Source organism: Patagioenas fasciata, chromosome 3, assembly GCF_037038585.1.
Source record: "Patagioenas fasciata isolate bPatFas1 chromosome 3, bPatFas1.hap1, whole genome shotgun sequence".
Lineage (NCBI taxonomy): Eukaryota > Metazoa > Chordata > Aves > Columbiformes > Columbidae > Patagioenas > Patagioenas fasciata.
Window position 1 is genome coordinate 104,364,657 of NC_092522.1, and position 27,018 is coordinate 104,391,674.

General features: G+C 41.0%; 1 protein-coding gene across 4 annotated transcripts in view; it reads left to right on the forward strand.

Annotated features, from left to right (window-relative positions):
* Window positions 1–26,805, forward strand: part of ERICH1 (glutamate rich 1) — an 89,499-nt gene extending 62,694 nt beyond the window's left edge. For 2 of the 4 annotated variants that reach the window (XM_065835904.2, XM_071807022.1), the window contains one exon: window positions 4,468–4,726. In XM_065835904.2, coding sequence (XP_065691976.1) covers window positions 4,468–4,541 — 74 coding nt within the window. In that variant the 3' untranslated portion in view covers window positions 4,542–4,726. Of the gene's footprint in view, window positions 1–4,467; window positions 4,727–5,824; window positions 5,975–26,742 lie in introns of those variants that run through there. The other 2 variants (XR_010651215.2, XR_010651214.2) reach the window with 2 other exon arrangements.
* The last annotated feature ends 213 nt before the right edge of the window (window positions 26,806–27,018 follow it).

Genomic DNA, 27,018 nt, shown 5'->3' on the forward strand with positions numbered 1-27,018 from the left:
ACAGGTTATTTTACTAGGAAGTAGTAAAAAATTATATACTGATAAATGTGTGCTTATACAAGATTTGAAAGTATAATTCCCACCAAAAATGTGGTGATTTTCCCTGTTTCTTGTTTGATTACAGTCAATACAGAAACTTTTAATACTTTGTAGCAACTGTAGAGAGCAAGATTATCCAGATTCTTAAAACAGTATTTTAAAAATCTTAACTGTTTTAAGATTTAATCATGTCTAAAGCATATTTTTAATCCATTCTCTTTTTAAATAATGGGAATTAATTTGTTTGTCTTGGAGATTTCATTCATCAAGTTAAGGATTAATTTTACATGTATAAGAATCAGTAAAGCCCATTATTTCACTTCTTCTTGGTCACCTGCATGACTTTTTGTTTAGATATAAACATCTGGTTTAAGTTTCTAAAAATGTGCAGTCAGTCTTTGTAATAAATGATATTATAAAGTCATTCATAAGAAGAAAAATTATTCTGTTACTAAATCCCTGAGGCACAAGTCTGATTTCATTTGTGTTCCTTTTGTTCTCCATTATAACCCCTATAATTTTAGTAAAATTTCTTCTTGGCCAGCTAATAGTTCCTCAAGTGAATGTGGGGATCAGCATGTAGTCCATAGAAGGTATAATAATTCATTTTCCAAGTAGTCTTCAATTAAGCAATCGTTGTTGCTTGTTATTACTACTTCTGTTGCATCATCAGCCAAATCTATGAGATGTGCCTCCCAAAGAATTTAATCAGAATTGAGAGGACTTGCTATGGCACAAGAGAATCTCAAGCATTTTAGATAGTGCTCTGAGTCTTTTGAAGACTTTGCTGGTAGCAGTGTCGTAAATAAGATAGCTACTATCAGAGACTAAGCAATGACATTCAAAGAGGAGACTGCTGCTTGTAACATCATTCAATAATTTACAGCATAATAGTGGCTAAAGATCCCAGTCAAGACCGGACCCTACTGCATGCTGGGCAGTGTGAAAACACAGACGAGAGGCAATTCCTGCCTGAGGGTTCATAGCTGATGCACTTTGAAAAGGACACATTTACAGTAGTGCATAGGTGTTCTTGTATTAATAAGGTTACATATGGAGTATGACAGCCCTTAAGGTTCTAATAGATCTGAAGTATCATAGTATCAAGTATACATAGAACAAAATCCTTCTGTGCACTCAAGAATTAATTTCAAGCCTAGATTCCATCATATTAATTATAATCAGATAGTCTCATTGCATGTAATACACATTTGCAAACTAAGTAGGACCCAGCAGGAATAGTGGTAATGGTTTTGGCCCTTTATTAAATGACCTAATTCAGCTTCTGTTGATTAAATTAAAACCGAACTGTTGGAGTGACCACATTCAAGATATTATTTACAGGCCTTATCTAAATACTACTCAATACAGTAGGAATTCAGTGGTGTTTTGCAGCCTTGAGGGAAACTGCTCTATTTAGTTTTATATAGCAGAAATGTCAAACAGAAGAGAGAAGCACATTAGAAACAAGTCCATGCAACTACCCTAATTTTCTGGTATATTTGTCACTTAAAAAACAAGAAAACAATTTTCTGAGTGATTTTTAAAATTAGTTTATGTTTCTGCTGATACAGCCTGAATTTGTTTACTCTTCCATTTCACTTTTTTTCCTGGTAACTCTTGTCACTCCGGGCTCAATTCTAATCTCATTCCAAGTTCACAGTGTTGTAACCATAGTAGCTGATTTGATATTCATGAGGTACAACAACATAAGAAAGAGGAAAATACTTTGTTATAAATTATTAAAGGATAATTAAACACCTGCTAGATATTAATTTCCCTCAACAGAGTTTAACAATGCATTCCATTTGTAATTCATGAATTTCAGTGAATGAGAATATAGTGGTCTGAAATTTTACCTTGAATTAAGCTTTTATTATACTTTTTTTTTTCCTAATTTTCTCTCAAAAATAGATCGTCTTGCCCATTTTTTTTAAATTTTAGATTTCATTTCCAATGGACAGGTGATAAAAGTTAGAGTTATTACGAAAAGTTGTTGTCTCAGCAAATTCAAGTTCTTGGTATAGAAATACAGGTTAGGGCTGTTTATGGAGATAATATGTACAGCACATCACAGTAATCTCAAGGTTTTTTTACAAGTTTGCCTGATTATCTTACCTTTTTTCAGTTTTGTTTAATTTACTGGGGTGTGATGTACTAGAAGAAAAGGTCATTCTTTATTAACATGATGAAAAGAAAACAAGTTTTCTTTATTTTAGCAAGGTGTATTATTTTTACAAAATAAACCTGTTTTATTCCTTGTAATTCAAGAAGCAATATGTTAACCCTTCTTCCCATGGTTATGCTTCTACTTAAGATGCCAGCATCAAAGGAATAATAATGCGTGCTATGTTTTGTTCAGTTTTATCTTTGATTCAAGGAAGGAAAGAACAGGAAAAAAATGAGAAGTGATCCATCTCTTTCATGTAAATGTGTATTCTCCATTAGTAAACATACCATTATATATCTTTCTTCACAAATATATGTGGTGATTTAATCTAATTTTCCACTGGAGCTACAAAGTGCCATTTAGCCATTGTGTGCCTACTGATGATAAAACCTGGTTTACTGATGATAAATTTGCTTTTCTTAGTATCTTTTTACAGACCACATAGAGTAAAGCTACGGGCTGTCCAAGGTCTGCAGATCACAAATGGAAAACCATGAACTGGTTCATGACCATGTTTTGGTATTTCCTGCACACCTCTTAGCATGTCATTCAGATTGGGAATCATGGTTCAACCAAAAGAAAAAAGAAATTATGAAGAAATTAAAAGTTTCTGGTTTATCTTAAGCTCTTAGATCTCAGTATTTGCAGTCATATCAAAGAAGGGTCTAACAGGGTTGCTGGTTGGGTCTGGAAGAATTTATGGGAAGAGGAAATTGCTAAGGAGATTAAAACAGAAAAATTATCAGCCTTCAGGTATTATCTTTAGTCCTTTTTTTGAAGTCAGAAAACATACCTGAAACAAAGCATCTCTCTGGTTAAGAGATACTGGTGGTTCTGTCTAGTTGTCATTGTCCATCGAGTTACCTTGTACTTTGTGCTTCAACTTACTCCTTCAGGTTACCTTTGGCTTTGTACTTCAGAGAACATACAAAGCTGAGATTGGCCAAGAGTTTTTGTTTGAATGTGGCTATTTCAAAATGTCATTATTCTCAGACTGTAGAAAGGAATAAATTGTCCTATTACTGTTCCCATTTATTTGGTAATCTTTAACAAAAGGTGCCTACCTCTACCTGAAGTGTCCCGTCAATGCAGGGAAGAGAATGTTGGGAAGTCAAACAGACACGTGTTTCTCATGGTGGGGGCTTGGCTGGTCACAGTCAGAAATTCAGTGGCCATTTGCGGGAGGAGGCCAGACCCCGGCAGCCTGCATGGGCGGTGGCACAGGAGAGGAGCTGGGACTGGGGAGAAACTGCAGCTTTGGAAATGAAGGGTACTTAATTCCCATTTCACGTCAATTACTAAAGCATAGGTGATCACCTAATTAAAAAAAAAAAAACACACAACCTCATTATCTCCTAATTTATGAACTCATTCAGCCTGTACTCATCAGCTTTATTCCATTATCTGTTAACACCCGTTGTTGGTTAGCATCAAGTCTCAAATATACTCTTCCCTTGTTGCCTAGGAAATTATCACCCACAGAAGAGCCAGAAGCTTCTTTTAACTGCCTTTTTTTGGCGAATTGTCCTTTATATATGTCTCCATTGTGGGGGGTGTGGGATACATTTTGCAGACCAGAAGTAATAGAGTGACTGTGTGCCAACAATGCACAGACTGGGTATACGGAGGCCCTAAAATGATTAAATTTAACCTTTCTTTTGAATGAGCATTCAAAGAAAAGGAAATTAAATGTGAAAGCTATATTAGCATAACATTATAGAATCATCCTAAATGTGATATAATGTGATAAGAACTGTAGAAAGTCCTGTCATTAAAAATAAATGAAGTCACATACATAACCTCTGAATTAAGACAGAAGCTATGGCATTTTGAGGCTTTAATGCAGCTGTCTATATTACACAAATCATTCTCAAATGGGGCTTCTATGTGCTACTGTAAATTAAATAATAAAGTGTGAAAATACTCTCCAGACAGGAAGAAGCGCAGAAGATTGCATTCTTTTAGCCTTACCCATATGATCACGTCATTTCAATCTCTTTTTTTTCTGAATTATTGAATCATAACAAACAGGACATTCCAAAATATAGAAATAAAATTGTTTCTCATACAAATAATTGACCTCCTAAAAGAAGATGCACCTGTTTATGTAGAAATTTATATGTATTAGTCTTCAAGCTCCAATATCTGCATTGATTTTACTGGAGTGCTAATATTGAATGGAAACACAAGTCATTTTCTTTGATGTTCAGAAATACCACAGGGGTATTTCAAAAGGAATGTGGTTTTTTTTGTTTCAGATCACACCAAGATAGTCACGTCTCTGTTTCACTACTGGATTACAGATATCCTTCCTGTGAAGAACAGGAAATAAAACCTTACCCATCTCAACCACAGCACCATGTCCACAGAATTTAAATTTAATATACAAACTCTTAATCGGGTAGCGATTGGTCAGGAAGAGCAGTGTCCATACACATTCTTCACCTTCAGGTAAATGAATTATTTTTCTGTGTTACAAACTCCAGAAGACAATAAACAGGGCATAACTACATGTGATTTTCGTGTTTGGTTGGTCAAGAACATATGCTGTGTGGCCTGAGTCTTCAGCTGGATTGGTATGTTCACTTTGGGATAAGGGACTTATCTGGAATGATAAAGTCTATATCAAGTATTTTGTTTAAGAAGTATAGTATTTTTTTGTTGTTGTTTATAATTCGATTGTTCCTTTATGGAAGGTTTCTTTCTTGACTTTCCTTGTTTACCTGATATATCTGTTTACCTAAAAACCAGAAATACATTTTTATATTTAAGCTACATATGTCTTAGGAATATATTTTTGCTGAATAAACTGCTAAATTGTGGAAACAGATGAATGTCTGTCTGTGGGTCATGCAGGTACGGTTTGGAGTTATGCAGAAACTTGTGTGGCATTTTCAGAACTTCCCTCAGCCTGTGACAATCCCATGGGCATCACTGACTGCAGAATTATGGGACTGGGTTCTCTCACTGATTACTGTCTTGTCTCTCTGCAACTGAATTTGTCCATGTGTAGATGATACAGTAAATAATATCTGTAGTTAGAAAATGTTTCAGAAGAGTGAAGAAAGAAATGCTTCATAAGTGAGAGGCTCCTCTCTCAGCTAAATCATTCACCTCAGAGCAAACTGTTCCTCAAATCTTAGTGTATCAGCTTCCTCATCAGTAGGATAGGGGCAACGTATTTATCTCTTCCAACACGTGCTTGGAAATACATTACTGACAAGACCATATAAACATTGTGTAGGGTTATTTGTTTGTTTGTTGTTTGTTTGTTTGTTTTTAATTATATTGCCTGATATATCCTATTGCAAGGCATTGTTTTTAGTGATGCTCAAAAATGTGTAATAAAAATACAGTCATACCTCTTTCTCATTAATTGAAGAAGTTAGAAGTCGTTCAGTAACATGCCAAAGGATTGCAGAGGCAGAAGAAGTGGTCTTATGGCTAAGGCAGCTGTGTGCAGCTCAGCAGAACTTGAGTTAGGTCTGTATTGACTAAGAAATATATTTAAACCAGACTTCGCAGAGGGGAAATGAGTAGTATGTTCCCTGTTTTAATGCTTCTGACTTGCTAACGCATAGCTGTGACTTTTCACTGAGATCCTATGTGCCTCAGTCCCATATCTGCAGAATGAAGAAAATATTGCTTGAATGTGAACTACCTGGATATTCTATTGACAGACCCCACAGGAAATTAATCACTTCATCCTCAGATTAAGGTTTGAATGTCATGCAGTAAATGAGGCCAAGGAACTGCACAAAAAGGATATGCAGCATTCATTAGGTAAGCTTCATCTGTCCTGTACTCTGAACATGAAAAAATAAATGAGATAATGTAATTAAAGACAGTGTTTTGAAACACAGGTACAAACTATGTCGAATTAGGACTGTACAAAGAGCTGTAGCGTCTGCATTTCCTGATGCTCAAGTGACTGTCCCGAGGGATGTTATACATCTGCTGCCTTGGGTGGACCCCAGGACCTGGGAATCCTGCTTGTCCTCTGGATCCCAGGCTGGTGCACCTGGAGACCTGGGTGTCTCTCCATCCCACGCCGGCAGAGGTGACTGTGGGTTTCAGGTTTCCAGGTTCAGCTGGTGGTTCGGCTCAGCACGTATCTCAGGGACACGCTCCCATGGCGGGCTGCACGGGCTGCCAGGGACAGGGCGCTGCCTTTATCAACACCCATGAGTAACCCTGCCAGGACTCACGTAAAACACAGGCAGAGCTGTCTTCTCCGACTGGCTGCAACTGAAATTCACAAGTGACCACACACATGCCCTTCTCTTCCCAGATTCACAAGTGCACCCCTGTTCACAGATCCCTTGAATACCAGCCCAGGCCTCTCTGGGATCCCTGCCTGGATCCTAGGCCCTCTAACCAACCCTATGGGTCCCCTGCTCACCTGCTTGTCCAGCCTGGCACACACTGTCACACGTTCACACACTCATCTCACAAGCACTCACACGCTCGTCTCACAGCTTTGTTTGATGCTTTAATTTCTCTTCTTTATTATTCCTGTTGCAGTGTTCAGCCACTTCGCATAATAATAAAGCAATTTTTTAAATTATGCTGATTTTTAAATATTATAAGCTGCGTACAGAGGGGCAGCTTTGGGTCTCATTGCCAAACAGAAATATTTAGTATTATCAGTAGTCTAATCTGAAAACGTGACTAAAATTTCGCAGGTCAAAAATGTACTTTGCTTGAATCGAGTAATAATGGGGAAAAGCCTACTTTCAGTCTCTTTTTTTTTCTTTAACTGCTGTAAGAGCCTTATATTCCATGCAGAAATCAGCTGGTTCTAACAAAGCAAGCCTGGGAACAGTTTCAGAGCACAGCTAGTTAGAGCCAGTGATATCTGATGTCTTTGTAAATGACCTGCAATAGGAACTGAATCGTACACTTATCAAACCTGCCACTATTATGCTAACAGGGATTATAAAGAGTAAATGATAAAGTAAAATCTGAGATGTTGGAGCGTTTAGAAAATTGGACCAAATTCAGACACATAAATTGTAGATTGGCGTTGTAGATAAATGCAGTCACGTGAGAGTGTATTTGTTTTTGAAACAAGCATGCCAACAGTGGTGTGCTGAAGGGCAACATGCATAGGGACACTTGAGAGCAATACACAGCAGAAAGATCCAGTTTAAAAGCATTACTCATCCTATAACAATAACAATTAGGCAATGTACTAAAAATGGTAGGAGGAAGGATTGTTTTGTTCCCTGTTCAATATTTGCAGTCAAAAAGATTTTACACACCAGAATTTTAATACCTGGTCACTTTTCTGTGCTGCTTCTCTAAAAGAAATGGTGCTGAATCTCCCTATGCCTGTTGTGGTTTATTTGCGTAGCGGTATAACCAACACAACTGGAATATGAAAGCCAGAGAATTTAAATTAATATCCACCAATGAACACAGTGTGGTTTGCATTTCACTGTACATGGCTCTTTCAGCATAGCAATGAAACATTTATTGCTTTGGATTTCCATGCTAAACTAATAAATGGCAAAGGAGATGGCTGTGAATTTTTCCTTCATCCTCATCATTCAGCCTAGTGAATGTAGAGTATTGTGGAATTTCCGAGGAAGAGTTTTTTTAGTGGACTTTGCATCAGAGAACTTTATATTGAACTGTACACACACTGTTATCAGTATTTCAAACTTCTGGGAAGATAGAACTTTAACATTTTGTTTTTAAAAACTACATGGACTTCAATAGTCAGAAGAATTTAAGGATCAACTAGCAAGTAGCCTACATGTAGCTTCAAGAATTAACTTTCTAGTTGCATAATTAAACATTACACAGCAAGGAAGGAACAGTAGCACAGTGGGAGAGAAATCAGGCTCTGAGTAGGTGGTGGTTCCTTCCCAAGAAAAACCACAGGGGCTGAAGTAGTTTTGGGCATCTGTAGTAGTGAATATCTGGTCACTATATCTGTATGCAAAGATAAAAGTTTGAAGCCATTATCTCTCTGTATAGATACATGTTTTATTCTCAAAATTGCCTGTAAGACCTTAATTATTCTCTTTTGTGGATGTTTAATGTGGGAATCATCCTCTAATGTTACAGGTTTTTACTGCTTCATAAGTGGTGCAGTATTTTATATAGTACTTTCCAGTCATGTGGAGCTATCAATTCCTTAATGTGTTTTCTGTGACAGCTGGCTTTTCTCCCCTGCACCAGTGCAAGGGAGCACTGCTCAGCAGGCTGGATCTCTGAAATGACATCTGGGCGAACAAAAAACCAAAAAGCTTTTAAAAAAAAAGAGAGACAAGGAAGGAAAAAAGTGGTGAGTGGCAGCATGAAGGCAGAAAATTGTTGTCTTTGGCTGAAGAACACATATTTCATCCAGTAATATCTGGTATATTATAAAACCAGTCCACAGAGGTATAGTGGAAAGTGGTGTGTGTTATGCTTGTACAGTGTGCTGCACATTAGGTGTGACAACAAGGAGCGGTACTGACAAAAACAGGAAGAGGTTGGAAAAATGCATTATGTTTAATATTTAGGCCAACCTCAGATTATAGCTATGTATATTTTGTGATTAATTGCTTCAGTCCTAGATTGCACTAAGGAGGGAGCTGCATTGCACATGTTTATGCAGCTCATTTGGCTTAATTGCTAACTACTTTATCCTCTGCATTGCATCCAAGTAAATTTTGTTGAATAGGCTAATTGTATTGTCTGAGTATTTCACAATTTTTAATATATGTTTTTCTTAGATGAAAAAAATATATATTTTTAAACTGCTAGATATATGGTGAACTAAGCCATGGGGGAAAAACAGTACATAAGTATAAAGAAAAAGCAGAAATTTACAAATGGTGGTGTTTGTGTTTCCCATCTCTAACGATCTAGGAAAGAACCATATATTCTGTGATTACTTGAAAACAGTGTAAATGCACCACAGCCAGTCAAGGTCAAGTATAGCTTTAATAAGGACATCCTCCAAGTTGAGTGCTTAACTTTGTAGAATTAATAGTCTGTAGTCATTTTAATGAACTGTAAACATTTATAAAATGTATAAGCAAGCAGTAGTTCTCCTTTACATTATTACTGCAGTGCTACATCCTTGTTTAGGGTACATAATAAAAAAAAAAGTGTTATCTAAGATCGAAGAGGACCATGCAAAAATAGAGAAGCAATGAATCTGTGGTTCAATACCTTCTTTTCTGTTGCATCAACCAGACACTGGTTTCTTCACCGTCAAAATCCTTGTCAGTCTTCTCAGTCCCTTAGACAGCGCACAGATGATTCCTCCATCCTCTCACCCTCTGGAACCAGCTTCTATCACCCACTTGCTGCATTTTCAGATGAACACATTTGTGCTTTTTCCCACAGTGCCTTTCCCAGCTCTCTGCAGAGCACTCTTCCTTTTGTTTTACTTCTGTTCTTTAGAACTCTTGCTTTGCCATCATGCTGCCAAAAAGCTTCGCAACAGCTGGGTCAGTAGTGTGCTAAGCCAACTACCTACTGTGCTGACTAATGTTGCTGTGTTGTATCTGTTTACTCCCACATCAATCTGCCTGTTTTCTCCTCTGTTTTCTCCTTTCTTAAACTAGAAGCCATTTGAGGCACGATCTGGCCTGCTGCTCAGTGCCCAGCACAGTGAATTTCTATTACATCCGAGGTGCCAGTGTGCCAGGGGAATATAATAGGCCTAACTACAATCAAGAACATGCTAGAACATGTAAGCAAGGCTGCTGATATTTAAAAATGGCATAATTTTACATTGCACACATGATCAGTCTGGTAGGACAGGGGCCTGGTTCTCCCTAGTGGACACTTGGGAGGCCGTGTTCATCTGCAGCTTGCTGAGGAGAGCTTGGAGGCAGCCGGGGTGGGATTCATTTCTTCTGATTTCAGATGTCTACAGTGTCTACTGAGCTGCCTATCCTAAAGAACTTCATAATCACTGGGATGAGATAAATACTTGTACAGCCCAATAGAACTGATTGCATCTCGATATCTATTTTAGCAAAAGAACAATGGTACAAGTAGGGGAACTTAAGTCTTTTTGTTGACTGTTATGGCAGCATAAACAGGTAGGTCAGATGGAAACATCTGCATTGCAGGCATCTGGATCTTGTAAAAAAATTCATTTACTGCATCTGAGAAAGGGACAGGAGCGTACATGTCCCATGACCAAAACATCCCCTGCTCCTAGTGCTGGTCTGGCAGTGGCAAGCTCCTTCCACTTGTTCAGGGCTGTGACCCCCCCCCTCCTTTCTGCTTTCATATCTTCTCTTAGGAAGCCATTGCCTGGGAGTGTAAAAGGGAGAAGGAGAAGAGTAAGGAGCTGTTGTACAGCCGTAATTGGAACTCGCCCAACATGACCTGAGTGGGTGCTTCTCCTGCTCTTCCTCTTGTTCCCTTCATGTGATCATGCACAAAGTGGCCTCCACCTCTTCTCAGGCAGGCTCAGTAAAAGATTGCTGTGTGATTAATTCCTCCTCCCAGTAGCACTAAGTAAAAGCGAATATAAATGCACAGAGGAGTAACCATTGCTAGGAAGATCAAACGGATCACCCATTACTGATGATGTAGAGAATGAATCAATAGCAAACATATTTTTTTGAAATCACAGGTGTAATCACCGAACTCTGTAGGCCCAGCAACAGCTGTTTGATCTCTGTCTGGCATGTTGGAGCTTAAAATGAAGGTCATATTCAAATCTGATTGGAATTCAGGGAAGGCATCTTAGCTTATTACCATTATTATAGTGCTGGATTCTACTTACATTGGTAAACAGTTTAAAATACTTGACATGTTATTCAATTAAATCAGTGATTGCTAACTGACAGACCAAAGTGCATTGATTTTTCCAACCACATTAAACTAAGTACATGGCACAGTGTTTCATTAGCCTGTCTGCTTAACCCTTTCACATTTAATTCAATTACCCAGTATAAAATTAAAGTGTAAAATATTTAATAAATCTAGATTTCTAAATTAGAAGGCATTGCAAGGATATATTCATCTCAATAGTTTCTGACATATATTTATTACTGGGTGATTTACAGTCTGCTATATATCATGTTGTTATGCAGATGGCAAAAGTCACTCAGAAAGTTTTTTCTCTGTATCCACTCAGTAAATGGATACATTCATAGAGGGTAAGATTAAAAGGGCATGAGATTATATTTTTTGACCCCATCGAGATCCCTGGTCATAAATTTTCCTTTTACTTCAGGATGAAGACCAGTAACTCGAGTCTTACAAAAGCACAATTCAATTTGTGTATTTTGCTAGAGCAAGTCTTCTGCAGAGACAGGCAAGCTTGGTTTAAAGACGTCAAGACATGAAGACTTAGCCCTTTCTCTGGTGTTTTATTCCAGAACTCAACCACTCTCACGGTTAGAAACATGCCTTATTTTAAATTTTAATTTGTCTAGATCTAACATTCAGCCATTAATTCTTGGTATGCATTCCTTCACTAGATTAGGTAGTCCCTCAGTAGCCACTATTTTCTGTATATGAAAGTTTTTGAACACTCTAATCAAGCTACACTGCAACTTCCTTTTTGCTACCCCGAACATTATCTGCTTAAGTGATTTGCTTTAAGACATTTCCTACAGCCTTCAAGTTGTTTTTGCGGCTCTCTTGTGCATTCTTCCCTTTTTTTTTCCCCACCATTTAGAGAACAAGTGTGCTGGAACTGCACATAGAACTTAATTTAACATCTCAGCAGTGCCAGCTTTTGTACTGACTACTCCATTGTGTGTGCGTCCATTCTTTGCCATAGGATTGTATAGGGAGTCCATGTTGAATCGTTTGTCATAGTAGACAAGTATTCTTGACATGTATTGCTTTCCAGAATTTAGTTCTGGTTCCGTACTTCTTGTTCTTAAGTTCCTGACTTTCTGTTTGGCCATATTAACATTAATTTTCTTTGATTGTGTCTAGATTAGTAAGTGGTGGATTGTTTTGTGTGCCTGTACTGCTTTCATTAGCCTCGACGATCTGCTAATGTTGGTGTCGTCTGCAGATTTTACCACAATGTCTTTATGTTTACTTACAGATCATTAATAAAAATGCTGAGCGGTGTCAAGCACTAGTAACTTCATTCAATCATGATTCCTTATTTATAACTTTTTTCGAAAACAGAAAACTGAGATAACGTAGCAGATTTCTTATAGATTTAATGTGTACTTTATTGTCTTCGGTGCTTTTTTGTTTTGATCAGGAAGTCTTGTGGCACTAGGCAACTTCACAGGAGTATAAAAAGCACAAGGTGTAATGGTTGTCTGCTACTGTCAACAAGTATTTCTTCAGTTTTCTACAAGAGCAAGCTTTAATTTTTTTAGGTAAGGATAAGAGTCTAAACTAAACACACTCTACAAGAAGCTATAGAATTGTGTTTTACAGTCTGTTTAAGGGAAAGCAGAATAATTGAAAAAGTGTTCAAAGCAAATAGCCTCTAAAGTTTGTCTTATGTGGTTTTAATTTATTGCTCTATGGGGAATGATTTGGTTTAGTTAAGAATGATTGTTGTGAAAGATTCCGTATTTTTAAACATCAAAGGAAAATTAGTATTTCTTTTTTTTACTGCAAGATACGATCCATAGCTTTAGTTATGCAGGTGTGTAGTGTGTGCATTATCTGTTGTGTTGCATTTCTTCCAGCTGGTAATTGAAGAAAGATTAACTTTACATGATTAACTGCTGGTGAATAAAACTGGTTTGAGACTTAGAAGTTTGCTTAGGAAGTTGCATTAACACTTTTATAGAGCGATATGCAAATGTTCACTTTTTTACAGAAGCAGTTCTCTGAGTGCATTTCCAGGCCATAGCACAGACGTGTTAAGTGTCAGTATCAGCATTAACTGTCTAAACCTTAAGCTATTGTTGGAGACTGGTGTAGGGATTCATCACAAATACTCATTGAACTTCAGCTTAGTCTCCCAGCTCCTGCTGCTCACAGAGCGCCAAGTTGCAGTTGGTGTCATGAATCAAGATGCAGGCAGCCTGAACGTTTTCTCTTGGAGCTAGAAATGGCAGAGAGAAGTCTCGTTTAATATCTACCCGGAGCTGTCACAATCTGGAAAGAAGCAGGAGCAGATTCTCAGGAGGATCCTTGTATGAGACAGAACTGCCGGTGGGATTCCCACTTCATCACAGTGGTTCATCACCCTCACGGCTCCCTGGAGTCAAGGCTGTGTCACAGCCTGGCCCCAAAGCTACACAGCGGGGCAACAGAGGAGTAATAACTGCATAGCAGTGCAATAAACAGCAAAGCCACAGTAGGGCTAGTTGTTACAGGAGATAAACATGAAAGGAAAAGGATTTTAAAGCAACTTGCAACTGGAAGTACTGCGCCTGCACCAGCGACAGCAGCCTGCTGTTGAAAGGCAGAGGAGAAAACTGAAGTGTTTTGTACCAGAAGTTACAAAAGAAAAAGAGCCAAAGAGAAGATGTATTCAGAGCAATGCAGTGATTCATTTTCTCAATGTGAATAAAGCAGTTCTCCTGCTTTATTTGAGGAAAGTCTAATGGCTTTAGCAGAAATGGCTGTATAAACCCTCACATAAAAACAGCCCAGAGCCTCCAGCTCCCAGGTTCTGGCTCTGTGTGAACACAGAACATGCCTTGCAGGACTCCAAAAGGTTCCTTAACTCTCCCCTGCACTGGAAGCTGTAGGGAAAAAACATTGTCTGTCAAAATGCCCTGGCAGTATCCTTTCTTTCAGTCTGATTCCCTCATGCATAAGCAGAAAACATCGAAGTTCAGTATCAAACCAGAAACATTTCAGGTGTCCTTGTCAGAGTACCTGAGACACAAAGACTTAGGTGACTGTTGTGTTTCTGGAAGTCCCGTGCCCATCCACTTTCTCCGTCATTTGCGAGGCCTTGCCCTGTTTCGCAGAGTGAAAATCAGTCTGAAACCACCTTGCAGGTGCCATGGGATGAGAATCAGAACGTGGGCAGATCCTGGGAAGCAGCTGGCAACAGTGCCTTACCAAGGTGATGTGAACAGGAGGGAAGGAGACACGGGACTGTGTGGGTGTAGCTTTTCCCGTGTAGGTTGCGATGGTGACTCGCAGAGCTGTTCTGCTCTGACCACAACAGTGTTCTTGTGGATAACCTGAGACTTGCACTTTCAAAGAAGAGTGGTGGGAAACTTGGGAGGTAAAAGTCACAAAGATGAGATGTCATTGAGCAAGTATCTCGAAGAGGATAATTCGTCTTTTGAATAATAACTAAGTGTCCTCTGTGTCAACCTTGATGCAGCTCCAGCTGTCTAAGGCTGATCCAAATCATAGGAATGGCTGTTATCCAGAAATCATAGATGCTTTGTACATCAGTCTCTTGCATAGTATTTTGTTTGAAGCCAATCAAAGTCTGAAAAGAACCCTATAATACTATAAAAACCATTAAACTATTTGTTAGAAATCCAAACTAGGACAGTCTTTGCCACCATTTTTTTTTCGTCTATAAATTGTTGTTATTCTTTGTGTATATCCAAGACAACAAGCAGGTCACCTGAAAAACCAGCCCAATAAAAACAGTCTACCCACAGTTTCTGTTTCTTCTCTTTGGGTTCAAATATGGGTTCTGAATGTTGTCTCAGTGCAGGGACTGGTGTGCTCGCATTGCCAGTGTGCCCTGCAGGGACATTCATTCTGTGTCCCAGTCTGTGCCTGCGCACAGGAGTCACTATGGGGGAGCTGCTGTTCTGAGCTCTGTCCTAAGGCAACGGAAATGTCTGTGGTCTGGCTCTCAGCTTGAGAGTATTGTGCACCAGGATATTAACTGTAAAACTGGCAATATTGCTTTGGTGCAGAGTCTTCCTCTAGGCACCCACAAGACAGATGGCTTTATCAGTGCACAGCCATTCACCTCTGCATTGCAATTGGGAAGAAATACAAACAAATTTCCAACTATCTTTGCTAAGCAATTTTACAGCTGTCTATCTGAAATTAAAGCACCCTCCCTTGGTTGTGCTTTGCATTTTTATAGTGACTGGCAATTTTTTTTTTCCACAATGCTACACTCAGCCTTTCACAGAGTTTTTAATGCTCACAAAAATATGTGACACTAAGTTAATGAAGATGAGTGCTTCAGACTGTAGGGAACCAAGCAAAGGAGGATTCTGCATAATCTGTATAATTGGACGCTTCCTATAGACCGGTGCAAAACCCAAATTGTCTCTGTTAGGGAAACAATTTTGTATAGAAGTTGGCAGGGATGAATTGATGTGCACCTGTGGGAAGCAGAGCCTGTAATGAGGGGCAGCTCCCAGCCCGTCAGTCCTGTGTCCCCTGAACTGACCTGTGCTCCGGTGTCTGAGGTGGTATGAGCCAAGGACTGAAGCAGCGCCTTTCTCAGTAACTGAGGATCTGTCTTTGGCTCAAATGAATGGGAATCCATGAACACATCTCTCAAGGGAGTCTTCCATCAAAAGCTGTTCATAGCTAAATTTTAAGATGAAGCAGTCAGGGCATTTGCACCCCCTGGCTATTGTAGTACCTGTGCTCCAGTTTCCAAATAAAGTTAACACAAACTTGCCATAAGTGAGAGGGAAGACTGGGCCCTGCTTAGCTGGTAGTACCACCTCAACCCCAGGGAAAAAAGCAGTTGTCTGACATTTCTATAAGCTGTGAAATGGGAGGAGTTTGCGGTCAGCTCTGAAAGTAACTTGAAGGTGGAACAGTGTCACAGCAGCTCCTAAATCACAGAGAAGCCGCGCACTGAACACAGTCTCTGTGCCTCTGAACTGGAGAAGTCCGTGTATGATAATTGGTAAAAATCTTGCTGACAAGGGTGTGATGCAAGAAGGAGGTAAAAAATTCCAAGGAGTATTTTTTTTTCCTTCATACTTGGCAGGGGATGGGGGGGCGGGCAGTGAATCCTTCCGCATTTCCTGCCTTGGAGAACTGGAGAAGGAGTACGGGAAGCTCAGAGGAAGCCTTCCCTCTCACTCTGAGCGAGGAAGGAAAACCCCCAAATCCCAACAGCTTGTATTTCAAAAAATCCATTTTTCTGCACGTCTGGGAAGGCTGTTGGTAAGAACAGGGTAACGTGAAAAGGAGAAGCAAACATGTAGAGCAAGTACGGAAACAGGGAAGAAAATTAAAAGATCACATCTGACTTGAAGAGTCTTCTTTACTCATTCTTCATAAAGAAACTTTTCATTATACCCTTTTTGCCCTTTGCTGTGTCTTTTTCGAGTCTGGTTCTTGCTTTCAGAGATGGGAGGACCAAAACTGCCTACGTTATTAAAAATGCAGGTTCATCATGTTGAAGTGTGCCTTGATTTGTTCTCTAGTCCTTTCCAAATAAATTCAGTTGCTTTCTTGACCCCTTACTGGGTACTGAGTTGACATTGTCATAGAAATATTTCATTCCTGAACGGTCCTTATCAGTTTATGTAATTATGTGCACCACTTTGCTATATCCCACACGGAATTTCATCTGCCATTTTATCACAAGTTGTTCATGATCTTAGTGTTCTTCTGCTGCTCTGCACAGTCAGCTTTCAATTTTAGTCCCTGTGATAAACGTAGTGGCATCAGCAGTCTTTGTTCCCCCATTATTCATCACCTTTTCCAGGTCATTTAGGACTTTGCTGAGCAGCACAAATCCTGGCACGAAGTCCCATAGAATTGCTTTGGCGATTTCCTTCCAGTGGGAAAACTTTGCGTCCCTGCTTTTTCTTTTGTATCTTTTAATTGTTTCTTTATTCAGATGAGGATCTTTGTGGCCCCTGAGACTTCCTTTTTGAGAGGTTTTTTTTTTTTTTTGCAATGAATTTTTTAAAAACGCACTTTAGTACACCTTGTCCGTGTATTCATTGATTCCTCAAAAAAAATGCCAGTAGGCTTGTGAAGTGTGTCTTCCCTTTACAGAAGTTCAGTGGAGTGCTTCCTGATATATTTTCCCATGCATCTATTCATTCTGTTCCTTGCAATGGCCCCTCCTGATTTGCTGAACGAGGACATGAGGTTTGCTGGTCCATAATTCCTCAGATCACCCTGGAATCCTTTGTGAAAATGAGCCATTTCACCACCTTCCAGGCCCCTGGCACCGGGACAATTCCCAGTGCGAGGTTCCACACCACGGCTCACAGTTGTGTTATTTCATCCTTCAGTTGGTTCAGGGCTCTCAGGTGAACACCATCTGGTCCTAGTGAGCTGTTAGCGTTGTGCCAGGGGAAATAGCGTCTCTGCAGAGAGCTCTGTGCGGAGCCCAGGGTATCGTGCTGAAGCGCTAATGTTCGCTTCTTGTTCCCCTCTTGTTTTGTTTTCCACTCCTAGGTAATTCAAATTCTGTTTTAATCACTTCTGCTTAGCCTCGCAGTCAGACAGCCACAACGCCTAATCAGAGTAAAGGCTACCTAATGCAAAAATAAATGTTATAGAAATGCTGTTCTTTTGATTAATGTAGTTTTCATTCTTTATTTCCTGCACAGATTGTTTTATCCTCTTCTTAAGTGGATGAATCTTCCCACGTTCAGCTAGAGAGTTCACAACATAAGATGTGTACCTCTACGCAGGATTATGCCTAAATATAGATTACCAATCATGTTAAATAGCCACAAGTGTGCTGGCACGATGCCATGCCAGAAATAATAGATGTCTCTTTAAAGGATTAGAATGTTTAAATAGGAATATGGATAGTAAGGGATGGGAACCATGTGTAATCAGAAAAGTAAAGGCAATTACAAGGAAGCAAAACAAGGGGACATATCAGAAAATGTGCAAGAACGCAAATTCATCTAGCAAAGTTCCCACTGAAGCCATGTAATTTAGTTTAAAGCTTTGAACCATTTTCTCTAATACTTGGGAGGCTTCAATAATTTGTATTTTCTTATATTGCACTTCAAAGTCTTACAAGAGAATTTACAGACCTTTTGTGTTTTGGGTGGACTAATTCATTAGCCTGTAGCACTGGAAACATGCAGCATGCAGCAATATATATCAGGATGGATCAAAGCATTTACAGTTTCTTAATTAGAAACTGGTTTTAGATGTTACAGATCTAGATATCCATTACTGCTAAATGTAAGTAACTTTCCTAGTGGATCGCAAAGGAAAACTTCAGAACCTCTCCATGTGCAGATACATTTGCTTATGCAGGAATGGTAAACATCGATAAAATTATCTATTTTTATAATGGCTCCAGGTTCATTTTAACTGTGATCGCATGTAGAACAAGTTCCAGCCCTTCCAAAAAGAAATTCCACAGGTTTGTTTAGAAGGTGGATCAGGTGCTTTGAAGTGTAGACCTTAAAGTTTGGGTTGAAAAAAGAAAAAAAAAAAAAACACAACACAAAACCAACCAACTTTGTAGGATTCATGACTCACAATTTATGAAACCATATGGGGTATAGTAACCCACACATTTTGACTATCTGAGATTTTTTTTTTAAAAGAACAGAGAGGTACCAGTGAAATGATTGAAGCTGTTCACTTCTCTTGTAAATCAGTGCTTTAGAATTAAAACTGAAATTGTGGTCGTGCTTTGAATGTATCTATATTAATCTTCTTAGAATAAATCCATCTCCATTCCAGAGCCCTGGTACCTCAGACATCATTACTATTTTTTCACACCATGACTGTGCTCTGAAACAAAATAAAAATGTCCCTGTCTACAGAAGAGCACAGGATACAGTATTTTAGGGTCTTTCTCATACCTAAAAGATGGCAGTTCTTTGCAAGCCTCCCAGTCATTTGCAGCATTGCAGGAGATCTTGTGGCCTTTCATCCTTGGCTGCCATGCCCAAATATCTGCACTTGCAGAACTGCGTGTCAGAAAGCTGCTTCATGAGCTCTCGTTTGTGTGCTTCACAGTGGAGATTTGGCATGTGTGTAACAGGGTTGCAATGCGGGACATAAAGTAGGAGGAAGAATCCTGCTCGTGCATAGTTTTACTGATGAGAAAGTGTCCCAGCAGCAATATAGAACTGCTGGGAATGGTCTCTCCAGCTTTTCACAAACAAGTGGTTCAGATTCTAAAGGCTGTGGGCTGTGTGTATGTGTGCACTGCACAGGTTACTACCCTACGCAGCTGTACACTGCGTACACTGTACAACCCATAGCTGTGTACCAAGCCACAGAAGACATCTGGGATGCTGCAATGGAACCTCATGACCTGGGACCCTCTGCAGAGGAGGTGGAGGGTACCCATGAGGACATGAAGTCTGACAGTCCAGCTTTTTGTCTCATCAGCCACAGAAACAGCGAAGGACACAACATGAAGAGTTCTCATCACAGATTGTAATATAATTTCTCATATTGACTCTCAGTGAAAAACACCCCCTGAGGACTGGTGAGCCAGGAGCACGTGTTCAGCCTGGCACAGGAGCCAGTCTCTGGTGAGTGTCTTGATGTAGATACCCATTTTAGTGGCCTTTGGGAAGCCAAGTGACAGGACACTCCTCACTCCTTAACAAGCTCACCCCTCTTTGTTCCATCTCTTCTAAATGGAAAGAAAATTGCAGGCCATTCATGAGAGCCTAATGCCTTGTTTCTTTGCAAATAGCAGCCATACAGTTTCACTCCCTTAGAGCAACAAATACTACACTGTCTTGGATTAACAACCACTAGTTGGCACACACAGTCACAGGAGTGGACGTGCTCTTGAGTAGCGATCTGTTTTGTGAATCTTACTTATCCAGGTATATCCATAGGTGTACCATAGGGTTCCCTAGTCAGGGCAGCAGTGCCTTGGTAGCTGAAAAATGCCATTACATTAAATGATGATGCCCACCTTCTTCACAAACTGTCAGGATTGCATTGCTTGTCCTTCCAGTGCGCTACCTTGCTGAAGTGGTTGGTACGTGCTCTGAATACTGGGATCGTTGCAAGACGGCATTACACTTGTGAGAAAAAGGGAACTCTATTGCCCACTGTTTCCAGGGTTAACTGGGACTCTGGACCACTACCCGAAGTCTATCTGCTGCCTGTCAGATGTGAACCTTCCCAGAACAATAGCTATAGAGAAACATTTCCACCAGTATGCATCCAGATAATTCTCAGACCAATGAGGACAGCCCGTAGAGTTCCAGCTACTCTGATAGTTCATTGTGTTGGTTGTCTGAACTCACCTCAGAAGCAGCAAGGCATAAGCTGTTGCTCGAAGCAGACAGCCATTATTCTGCTATGCATTTTAAACACTCAGGCACTTCCCAGGAGTGGACGTTAGGCAAAAGACACAAGAGGCAAGTGTTTGTGATGCAATGTCACTTGCACAGCAGAGGCAGACAAGCTTCTCCCTGCCCATATCTGCTAGACGAGTTTTCTCTTGCAGTCCAATCTAAAGATTCTGCATAGTTGTACAAATCATTAAGGTGGACCCGAACATCAGAGTTGTCAGTGGCTGACATGAGTGCAGCAGCACATTTTTTAAAGGTGCTGGCTTCCATTGAGGTCTTCAGACCTGCAAGACCCCAAGTCTCTCTGTTAATGCCCATTTTTTATACTCTTGGTTTGGTGGTGGGTTTTTTTTTCATTTTAGTGGAATCTTTTTGGTTTTCAGTTGTAAAATGAATAAATGAATTTGTACTAGTACACTCTTTAGCTGCATAAAAACTGGCAGTGAGTTTATTCACCCAACTGATCGCTCACAGATTAGTAGCAGTCAGGACTGGCCATGTTCTGTAGGGCAATGACTGTCTGCTGGGACACTGGAGGTGCTTCCCCCCAAGATGCTGTACTTGCACATCAGGTCAGATAGTACCTGTTCATGCAGGGCCTTAAACGCTGGCGTTCTCACATGTTGACTTTTCCATAGGTAGTGGGCCACTCAGTTTTACTGGCACTGCTTTCCTCTGAGGGAGGGCAGATGGAGCTGGGCTACTGACCGCATCTAGTAGTTGGGGAAAAATCAGCGTTCACAGACACCATCACTGTTCATCAGTATCTAAGAGGTGAGGGAGGGTTTGACAATCCTCCTTTTGTGAGGTTAAACATTTTTATAGCTGCTTCCTGTAATACACACTTTTCATTTGCTTTGGGCATCTTTATAGCCGTTCTTCATACCAGCTTCGCTTTGAATTGTCCTGCTGTAATCAGTGGCGTGCAGTTCACATGACTGGCTGTGTTTATTGGTGTGTGTCTGCGCTAGATGTATTAACTCGCGGTACTATCAAGCATCGCTTCTTTCCCTCATCTTAGGTAAATTACAGTGGAAGTTTAGAGCAACAAGTTTGGGTGCAGGCATCTGCGCTGGTCACATGTGGAGTCAGGAGAGACTCCAGCGTGACCAGAGTGGGTTCCAGACGAGCTGTGCTGGTGCTTTGAGCTGCGCCTGTGCTGCTGCCAGTGACAGCAGCGCTTCCCTGCCTTTGCCTTCCAAATACTTCAAAAAAAAGAACATTCCAGGATTTTTTTTCCCTGTAGTTTCTAACAGATACAAACTGCAGCAATTTCTAACATAAAACTTCCTTTCAAAGCAGAAGTTCTCCTTTCTGTGTAGCAGAAATTAACTTGATTTCCTGCTATTAAGTATTTTGCTGTTTAATTTTTGTGTTGCTATCATTTTGTTCCTCAATGGTATCAAAGCCCTTTGGGTAGGTAGGCTGGGAACACAAAGGTAACTGCTTGGCAGTGGAGCCGTGGGAAGTGAACGAGTCAATTCTCAGCAGGAAATAAATGAGTCGTTTAAGCTGCTTCAATGGTAACTCCATAAGCCTCAGCAACACAATCTCTTGCTGCTCTCTATCCGTAACCCTAGATGACTTTGAGGACAGAACTATCTGTAATTGTCTGTCTCTTCCTCAGTTCTTCCATACAGTGTTCCTGTCCTCTTTTATTGACAGTGTTGCCTACTTCTGTCATCAACATATTCCAATACATCTCCCTAATTTAGTGCTCCACAAAGATATTACTGTGTAATGCAACATGACTAACATTGTTCCTGTTCCTTGCCTGCCTTATAATCTTAAAATTCATTAACCACCTTCACATCCCTTCACACAACACTGTGCTTTGCTGCAACGCCTACAAAAATTTGGAAACAATGTGGCTGTGAGTGAGCTGAGAACATTGCCTGGCATACCAGCTTTGTATTCTCTTTGTTTGCCCGTGCTCTCCCATCTGGTGGCATCCATCTGCCTCCCCACGGATCGTGGTCTCTTTGGGGCAGGACCATCTCCCTTCTCTCTGAGCTGACAGCTCCCAATCCTGTTACTCCCACAGACACGGTGTTTTAGTTACCTTTGTTTTAGGCAAAATTCCTCCTAGCTTAGCTGTAATTTTGAAGTAATGCGCAGAATGATGTGCAAGGATGTACTCTCTAGATCTAATAACTGTTGAAGTCAAAAAGCCCAGGATTAGTCATACAGATGTGTGTAGAGGAAGATTTGCTGGACTGTTTTCTTTATGTGGTTTATTTATTTGCCTACAGCGATAGCACTTTGTGTTTACTCCTATCCTGCACAAAGAGCTGCAGTGGAAGCCATGGGTAGGTCCAGAATCCTGCCTGTAGTCCTCAACCCTGGCCTCCTTAAGGATGGTGAATTTTGGAAAGTACTTCTTCAGTTGAATACCTGAATTATCTTTAAAAATTATGTCAAAATACTACATTTTGCTATTGTTGCCCAGGTATAGAATGAAAATTGTGTATGCTTTATGGGAAATCCTCTTTTAAAACGCTGCCCCTGTGTCGATGTGGAAGGCGGAGAGTAAATCAAGCTTAATGACCCGTGAAGCTAGTGAGGAGTCTTGCTTTAAACCAGTTTATTGTTCAGAAATGTGTCCACACACAGGCAATGCCCGGCAGTGTTCTGCTGCAACCTTCATCCACCAGGTAGGAGCAACAACTGTCGGGAGACATCATCTGTGACCACCTGAGCATGCAGCGGGTCCCACGTCACCGGTGCCTGTGCTGAGGGACACTCGCCACCACCTCACCGGGGCTGCCTCAGCCTTGGTGCTGCCGGAGCCTCCTGCCACAGGCATGCAGCCCTGGCCACGGGTCTCGTCACCCCAGCTGCCCCAGGGACAGGACTTGCCCCTCCGTGGTCTCACGTTCTTGCTCCCACACTGTCATTCTCGTGGCCTTGCCCCACCAAAGCCATTACTGTGTTGGGTTCTCATAAGAAGCGACTGCGGCAGCAGGAGAATCACCAGCCTTCTCCTGCCATTGCTCGTTGCCCAAATAACGCACGTGCACGGAGCGAAGCAGTCGGTCAGCACACACCGGCCCGGCCAGCACGCACTGGTCAGCAATAATGGCATCGCAAGCAGGAACCACCAGCAGCAGTTTGAGCGGGTCCCAGTGAGACTTGCGTGCTTCCTGCAGGGGACTTCTTGGGGCGACCCTGCTGCACTGGAGGGGAGCCCTGGGGAGGCTGCTCGCCTGGGCACCCCCATCACCTCTCTTCCTGCTGACTTTCCCTTTTTTCCCCTTTTTTATTTTATCTCTCTCACCTTCCCTTACTTCTCCCTCTGTCATTTCCATTTTTCACCAAAAGCAACTCCATGCGTGCCATCAGCTGCAGACCCCACAGGTGGATCCTTGTATGTGAACATCTGGGTGTCTGTCATTGTTTAACTCCAGCCAGCAACACTGTTATCAACACTTTTCAGCCCAAATCCAAAACCTAGCCACATACTAGCTACTAGGAAAATTAACTCCATCCCAGCCAAAACCAGCACAACATCCTTTGTGTGACAGCCATGTGTTGGCTGCAACTCCATAGTCTGGGCTTCCACACTGTGCTTGCCCTGCTGCGCTGGGTGCTGCTGACAGGAGTGTCCCTGCACCCTGCTCTGCACAAGCAACACAGATTGCTTTTCAGGGAGTGCCCGTCAATGCTGTGAAAATAAGTTGTTCCTGTTGGTTGATTCCTGCTGCATTTGGGGAAACAGCCCTTGCTGGTCCCAGAGGCACAGGATTACAGCAGAGAAATGTTTAATTAAATTACTGATGTCTCCTTTTAATGGAAATATGGCACAAGGTGGTGAATATTGGCAACTGGTTTCAGAGTGTTCCATGCCTTTAATTTTGGGACTGGGAGGATGTCAGCATATCATTTGCATTCTTATCTGCTTGATGTCTGTTAGAAAGCAGTGTCATCCTCAAGCAGGGAAGGTGTTAGCAGGTGAATGAGGCGAGTGGTCTGCACAGCCCTTTGCTGCTTGTGATTTTCCTCCTCCTTTAGCTGGTCCCGTGCCCAGGAGGGGCACGTTCATCTCTGCATCGTGACAGTCAGAACTCAGTTCTCAGAGGCTTGAACTTCAAAAAGAACAGAGTCAGCCCCTTGTTTGTTCAAAGTTCTCCTGGAACAGCCTGGGAGGGTTGTTCTTTCAGAGACCTTGGAAAAGTAATACAGATTTTGATAACACCTGCAATGACAGAAAATGTTCTACAATTCAATTGTGTTGAGTGTGGCCAAGAAATCATTTTTAAAGACAGCTGTGGTATTCAAGGCATACTCTTTCCCTTCCCTTTTATTTTCCAAAGAAACTTGGGTGGAAAGCTCCCCTTTTCTGAGTACTGTACCACAGGAATCTCACTGCCGTTCTCCAAACAGAAAGAATTACACTCAAAAGGACACAAGTTGCTAGTAACACATTTTTTGCAGCTGGTGAAACTCTTGTACTGCACTAAGTACGTTCTCCGTTGAAGGCTGGAAATGGAAAGCTCAGCCGTCTGTGTATTTCCAGAAGAACATGGGCTCTGCAGTTTAGCCTTGTCCTGCCCTGGGCAGCGTATGCTTTCCTGTTCACAGTATCACAGTATGTTTGGGATTGGAAGGGACCTCGAAAGATCATCCAGTCCAATGCCCCTGCTGGAGCAGGGACACCTAGGTGAGGTCGTACAGGAACACGTCCAGGCGTGTTGGTGCAGGGAAGTCAGCACAGGGCATACGGTGAGAAACAAGAACGAGAGAAAAAAGCCTTTGCCTTTTTATAGTGCAGCTCTTCATCCTAAATGCGTTTGGGCAGTGTCTTCTGTTTCCTGATACACTTTCCATTAACTTCAGTCGGTTCCCAATTTTACGTTGTTTCCCGTTAATACATTTCCTATAGCTAAGTTATACAGCACTTTGGGTGTAGCATGAGGTCACTGTGCAAGTTACATATTTAAAAACAAAAAACCCCATCAAAACACAATAGATTGACAGGTTCTCAGTCCCTTTCTTTCAGTATTTGTATTGATGCTATAGGACAAGTTCAACTCAAGTTACCTTTTTTGTGAATGAGCCATCGCTCTGCCGGTGCTGATGGGGTTCATGTGGTATAAATGTGGTGCAGCGAGAGGAAAATGGGCTCTGGCTGCTGTGTGCTGTGGAAGACAGAGCCTCAGAAAAAAACAGCAATGTTCCTCTATATAGCATTAATTAAGCATCTGCTGAAAAAGTAAATGAGTTATGAGAATTCTTGATGTGTGATATCGTTGTGGAATGCCTAATGTAGAGTGTTTCTCCAGGTAGAAATATTTCATGTTTCTGTTCTTTTATGTCAGGAATATTTCTCAGAGAGCTTTAGGCTGCCGTAGCAGAGACTAAAGGGGTGTAAATTAGCACTACTCTGTGGAGCACGTGTGATGAAAACCAATTTGGCCTCACGGTGCACACTGGTACTGTACTGACTTACACCACCTGAAGATTTTGACCCTGCATGTTTAGAAGTACGGCTGAAACTGAAGCCAAATTCTGCCTTGCTATCCATCTTCAAGGTTGCGTGTATTCAGCTATCTCAGCACAGTCTGTCCGTGGACACTCCTAAAATTAGGAGAAATTATTTTAGTGGATTAGATTTTACCACCATTTCTCACATTTTGTACTATATGACCTCAGGAGAAGAACTGAATCCAAGCTCACTACAGTGAAAAGGTACCACAGTTAACAGAAAGTAGCAGTAACAGTAATAATAAGTATTAGCTTAGGTATTTTTAGTGGCAAAGCTTTAGCAATAGAAAAAGGGGCAAAAACATGCATAATGCTGAGTAAAAGAGAAAGCTATCAGAAAAGAAAGAACTTATTTTTAAATGTGCCTCCAAATAACCCTATTATAATAGTACATCCTTTCAACTCGGGGCATGGCTGCATTAAGCTTCCTACCCAGTCAGGTCATCCTATGGGTATAAATATATGCTCAAAGTTACATAAAAGCCATCCAATCCTATTTGCATTGTCACTCTACGACACAAAATGCTATTATGACCTCCTTTTTTATGTCCAGTGCTATCTATAAAGCAGGCTTAGGCCCTTTTGTTATTAAGGAGGTCAGCTGTCGCCTTGCTCCCTTAATGAGCTTCAGGCATTCCCGGAGAGGTTCCAATATTACAAGACATACCTGGGATGGTCGGGCTCTGCCAACACCTGAGGGGTGCAGACAGGTCCCATGTGACAGGTTATGCAACTGAGCTGGGCTTATATACCCCTGGGAGCTCGGGGAGGTAACGGGTTCGGGAGAAGAAAGCATCAGGTGAGGATGAAGCGTTTGTATATGTTGCTTCTTGGAGTGCCTTGGCATTGTAGCAAACTGTATTAGATTTAATCTTCCGTTTCATTAAGGGGTCAACTTGTAAAAAATCCCTGGGATTTAGTAATGGTTTGTGTGTTCTAAAATTGTAGGGGCTGGAATTCTACAAAGACTCAGAAATCATGGTTATTCCTCTCCGGAGAATGACACCTGGGTATATAAGGTTGTTGCAGGTATGAAAATTCAGTCTTTTTTTTTTTCTGCTTTTGATTAGATCTTCAAAATACTGGTATTTCTCTTGCTCAGACTGATTTTATTTCAAATTCTTGTATGACCAACCCAAGGGAACACTGGCTTCTGGTGGGTTAACTTGCATAACAACTCAAAGAAGTCTTAATTAAGCCTCTGCTGAAAAGTAAATTGGTATC